General features: G+C 42.1%; 1 protein-coding gene across 1 annotated transcript; it reads right to left on the bottom strand.

The window, feature by feature from the left end:
• Positions 1-203: 203 nt before the first annotated feature.
• On the bottom strand, positions 204-4,901 carry tmem44 (transmembrane protein 44). Its single transcript, XM_028403939.1, has 10 exons — positions 4,633-4,901; positions 4,431-4,557; positions 4,259-4,349; positions 3,913-4,091; positions 3,736-3,822; positions 3,484-3,654; positions 3,127-3,288; positions 2,862-2,930; positions 2,632-2,763; positions 204-392 (listed from the first exon to the last, which is right to left on the bottom strand). The coding sequence occupies exons 1-10, from the start codon at positions 4,803-4,805 to the stop codon at positions 204-206; spliced, it is 1,380 nt and encodes a 459-aa protein (XP_028259740.1). The 5' UTR covers positions 4,806-4,901.
• Between the last annotated feature and the right edge of the window lie 208 nt (positions 4,902-5,109).

Below are 5,109 nucleotides of genomic sequence, written 5' to 3'. Positions count from 1 at the left end.
ACCTCAAATGGCAAGCAAGGGAGTGATACTGTTTTATTAGGGAAGGTCTTTTCTGCAAACTTTCCGAGAAGATCCGAGTGCTCAGAGACAAACCTGGTTCTATGCACATCAGCTAGAGTGTCGAAATGTGTATTCATACAAGACAGATATCACATCAGTGTTTGCACTTTTTTTTTTAATCATCTTCCAATGAGATTATGAGTTCATTTAGCCAAGCTTACACTAGAGTCGCCCTCCTCTGCAGCAAACCGAGGTTTCTGAAGGAGTCCAGGTCTGGAACACAGACAGATGTTAAAGGGCTCGGGGTTCTTTGGCCAGTCCTGCAGTGGAAAGGCATCTCCCTCCTGTTGTTTTGCTTCATTCCATGGTGTTTTTGCTGCTTCACAATCCCACTGGAATATACGAAAAGGAAAAATAAAAATGTAATTCTTTCTCAAATATTTCCCAAGCGGTGTTTATAAATACAGAAGAAATTTAACATTTCTTAAACCTTTCCTTGAGAAAGCCTCACAAACCAAAAACTACCAGGGTCAGTATTATTAACCCCCCCCTCAGGACTGTCCTCTTTGATATATATATAAAATATTTTGTACATATACCGTTATAATAAATGTAGAATGCCGTTATGAGATTTATACTGTTACATTTACCAAGGGAAGATATAAAGGTAAAGTCTCTGAAAGTTTTATTTCCCTGTTTTAATTCCTGGCCAGCAGGCATCACACAAGAGACGATAAACATCTCCCAAAATAGCAGAGGGGTAAGCACTGGCCCCCTATAGACAAGGCAACCATTTTACACAACTTCCTAGGCAGACAGACCCACCCCGGTGTGGGTCTTTAATCAAAGATCCTTTACAGCAGAACAATTGGGCCACATGGCAAATATTCTTAAAACAATTCCACCCGTCGCTGCTCCCCTCAGCCTCGCTCCCGCTCGCACAAAGCAGACATGTGCAAGCTGTAATCTACAGGGACTGTTCAGTTCAGGCCATGATTTTCTATCAGATTATCATCATATCATGTAAAGTGGGCAAAGCGTATGGAAATGTTTCAGCAGTTAGGTAACGAGAGGTTGTGACAACACTGCAACAAAAGACGTGACAGCATGGCTGAATTCATCCAGTGATTAAACATTAGACACAGAGTCAGCTTGTACCGAACCACCTTTCTATTATATTACCAAGTAAACAGCTTCTGTTAATACTAACCAGTAATTTTAGAGATGGGTGTAATCTTTAATTTCAGGAGACGAGAGATTTGTTCATCATGAAGTGTTCGTGCAGTCACTTCCTCAGACTGTGTACGTTTTCTCATCTAAAAAACCAAAAGGTCTTAAACTTCTCTACCGACACATCAGCTGTGTTTGGGGGATGAATTTACATCATTTGCTTTTTCCTGTTTGGTGAAAAACATGGACCTGTGATTGTTTGCGCTCACACCATTTGCTTTTGTTTCTGATTAAATGACATCCTCCACACACAGTAGCTCTGCTTTCTACAGCAGCGCACAAGGGAGTTTCTCTTGTGGTTATGAGCGCCAGGGCCTGAAAAAGAAAAAGCTTGTAATTGCAAACTCAAACACTGTATTTCAAAAGAAGGAAAATGATATAAAATCTGATTTGCACTCCGAAACCAGAATAGGTTTTTGCCCCATGGCCAGTATTTGATTCTTGGCAGCTCAAGGACAAAGTTAAACTATACCCTACACTTTAAGCCACAAACACACACACACACACACACTTCTCCAGAGCACAAGTCACCAGACCAACAAGAACATGCTGACTATTGTCTTCTAAGAAGAACCTCTGCCGGCAGTCTTCTGATTTACTTCCCTGAGAGTCACATGTAAAAAAAAAAAAAAAAAACACCAAGCAACAGCACAAACACTGTCCTTGCAGTCCTTCTTCCTTAATTTGGCCCAGGAATTTTTTAATTGAATTACAATAACATCCAAGTTGTCAGCCCCACTTCACAGTTCCAACAGGCTGTCTACAGATGTACAAATCTTCTCGTTTATCCTCAGGGAAATATACAGTCACATTAATTAAATATTTATCAGATAGCATCAGACTTAACTTTCACCTCTTTGTGACCTCATAGCTGAATTGTGTTACATAAGCTCATATAACAAAAGAAAACCAAGTAGAACAAATGCAAGTCACTGCAGTGGATCATACGAGGCCACCACCTGGTGGAGCTTTGTGAAAACTGCGTGTTCAGCTTGACTTAACAGAATCCACTATTCCAACTAATATGGTACAGAATTGGGTGTTAATTACACACACAAAATACATGAGTAAATACTGCTGGGACATGTATTTAATTATTGTAGGTCAGCACTAGCTAAACATTAAATAGAAGAGGCTGAACTGAGAAAAAAGACTTTAGGTTGATGGTTAGGAGTTATTAGCATCCAGTGATGAGGTTGCAAATTGTGGGGCCCTAATAGAGCCAGTGTTTGGCCTTTGTGGAAAAGGCCCTGGTCATTCTAAGCTATCAAAGCATTTGTTAATTCGAACTAGATGTGATTATACACTTGAAAATGCGGAACAGTGAACATTAATGCTAAAACACTGACTTTATCTGCAGGTGTCATTTAGATGATTTTTCCAAAGTTAAGCCCAACTCACCTCCAGATCAGAGCTGACTGCTGAAGAGTCATAGGAGGAATCAGAGGAGCAGAAGCCATCGACCCCATTCAGTCGCACCATCATGCCGAGAGGTTCATCTTTACACAATGTCAGCTCCTTCTTAAGAGATATCTGCAGAAAAAGAAAACGCCAACCGAGGAAATACAGGGTAAAGGTTTTTGCATTAAGCTGTTTTTAAAAATTTGTACCGCAGCAGATTATTTGCTTACTTCTCTTGCAGGGTGAACACTGACATCCATATAATGGCCCATCTTAGCCCCCTTTGGGACCTTTTTTGCCTTTGAAGAAAATGTTGAATACTACAAAATTCAAACTACAACATTAGGGAAAAAAAAGGAAATAAAAGCTAAGCCGAGGACACATCTGCATGATCTCCTTGTTACTTTTAGGCTTCTTTAAACTGGAGCTTTCACATAACATTCAGGTAATATTCACACAAAAGGTTGAAGGAATCCAGATAAAAACACAACTTACTTTTGGTTGTGCTGATGAAAGCTTTTCCTGTTTTCTGTGAGTCTTCATAACAGAGTTATCCTCAACAGAGATGCCTGAGCCACCTAACAGGCCTGCTGTGTCTGATGAAAACCTCGTGGACCACCGCCTGTGTCCTCTTCTACACCAGTGGATGACTACAATCTGACAATGCTGGGTTAAAGGATCATGAGGCTCTATTCTGACACATATTTCTATCGTAGTATGTGATATTCAGGTGGCAAATTCTGGTATTCTTTCACCTGCACTCCTGCAAATGTTTGAGAATTGTATTGTTCAGAACAGATAAAAGCTGACAGTGACCTTCTCCAAACAGAGTCACGCTGTGCCAAAGGATACAAGAAGGTCCAGGCTGACACAGCCTACGGATGACAGAAGCCACGGCAAGACTCTCATGAGAAACCCAAAATGAGTGTCATAGAGGAGGATGGCAGCAGTGTAGAAGAAACCAGCCAGTGAGCACAGCAGTGCAGACACAATGTAGGCCTGAGTCAACATCTGTCCTCGCCACTAAAAGGAGGTGCCATTGCCTTAAAATGGATTTAGCAATGGAAACAGTGACTGTGATTCTGAGTGCTGTTTGTCACTTACTGTTTTTAAGAGTGCGGGGAACCTGGACGTACAGGCGATGACGAAGGACAGCATCCCGAGGATGTAACCCAGGATTTCTGTGCTGTCCTTTAGAAAAAAACTGTTTTATTATTATAATATATATCCACACTGCAGAAATGTATCAGAAAGAATGAGCAGATCTGAGTGCAGCCACACCATTAATGGACCCCAGCGGGAGATTTGGAGAGGGCCATGCAGAAGTTTCCTCCCACTGACAGGCCTATATGCAGCTGGGGTGACGTTGGACCTCAGAAAACCTCCCGCAACCACCATCAACACACACACTGCAAGGAGATGCTGCCTACGTCGCTTCTTCATCATCCTCAGCCTGCGTTCTGAGGAGGAGAGGATGGTTACACTTTCAACAGGTCTTACGCTCAACTGGTATCAGAAGTCTCATTTGTCTAAACAATGTGGGCAGATGGATCATATTCACCGTCTCTGTACATGGATTGTCTGCTATTTAATGTTTGAATAGTGAAGGTATTTTATGTTTCTGTACCTGCATTTGAGTTCCAACACAGTAACAGTGGGAAGCCGCATAAAACACAATGTAAAACGTCCAGAGCAGCAGCAAAAGCACCCATTAAAACCTACAGGTGACACAAAGTTAGAGCGCCTCACTGCACGCTGCAAAAGACTCAATACATCCATTAAAACCCGCTTAGACCTACCTGAATATACAACTGTCTAGACAGAACGGCTCCTATTGTGCTGCACAGGTTACCGATGAACGTGTAGCAGACAGGGATGATGTGTCCTCGACCTTCTCCACGGAACTTCCACCTCTGATGTGTGGTTCTTAAAAAAAAAGGTGCCGCTGATTTAATATTTATTATTTGTTAAATTATTTGATGCTGGAATAAATCTACTTACAGAATGCATGCCAGCAGTAAGAGCAGCGCAGAAAGTAAGGCCAGGACAATGGGGGCGCAAAGTTTGCGTGCGTCAGGCGAGAAACAGGTGTTGACTGAATCCACGCAGAAAGTCAAGAGATCAGTCAAGACATTCCTTCCGCTGATCGGACCAATTAACACACGCTCTTCCATTTTATGCGCAGATATCTTCACAATCCGTGGTAGCTATGATAAATAAATTAACCCATGCTCCAAACAAAACTTGCAACGGACCCACAATCCTCTGCGTCAAACACACAGAAGCGGCTTTGACGGGTGCCTGTGTATTCTAAGGGAGGGGCTTAATTTACCTGTGATACACCTTACAAATGAGAATATGCGCGGAAGGAGAGACTTTTTAAGAGACATAAACGTCCATCTGCGTAAACCGGAGGAGAAATTAACCTTTTAGGGCCCGCGTCTCATGTCAGGCAGAAAACTCTTTCAGATGACACCC

The sequence above is a fragment of the Parambassis ranga genome, chromosome 4 (assembly GCF_900634625.1).
Source record: "Parambassis ranga chromosome 4, fParRan2.1, whole genome shotgun sequence".
Taxonomy (NCBI): domain Eukaryota; kingdom Metazoa; phylum Chordata; class Actinopteri; family Ambassidae; genus Parambassis; species Parambassis ranga.
This window is presented reverse-complemented; position numbering and strand designations above follow the sequence as displayed.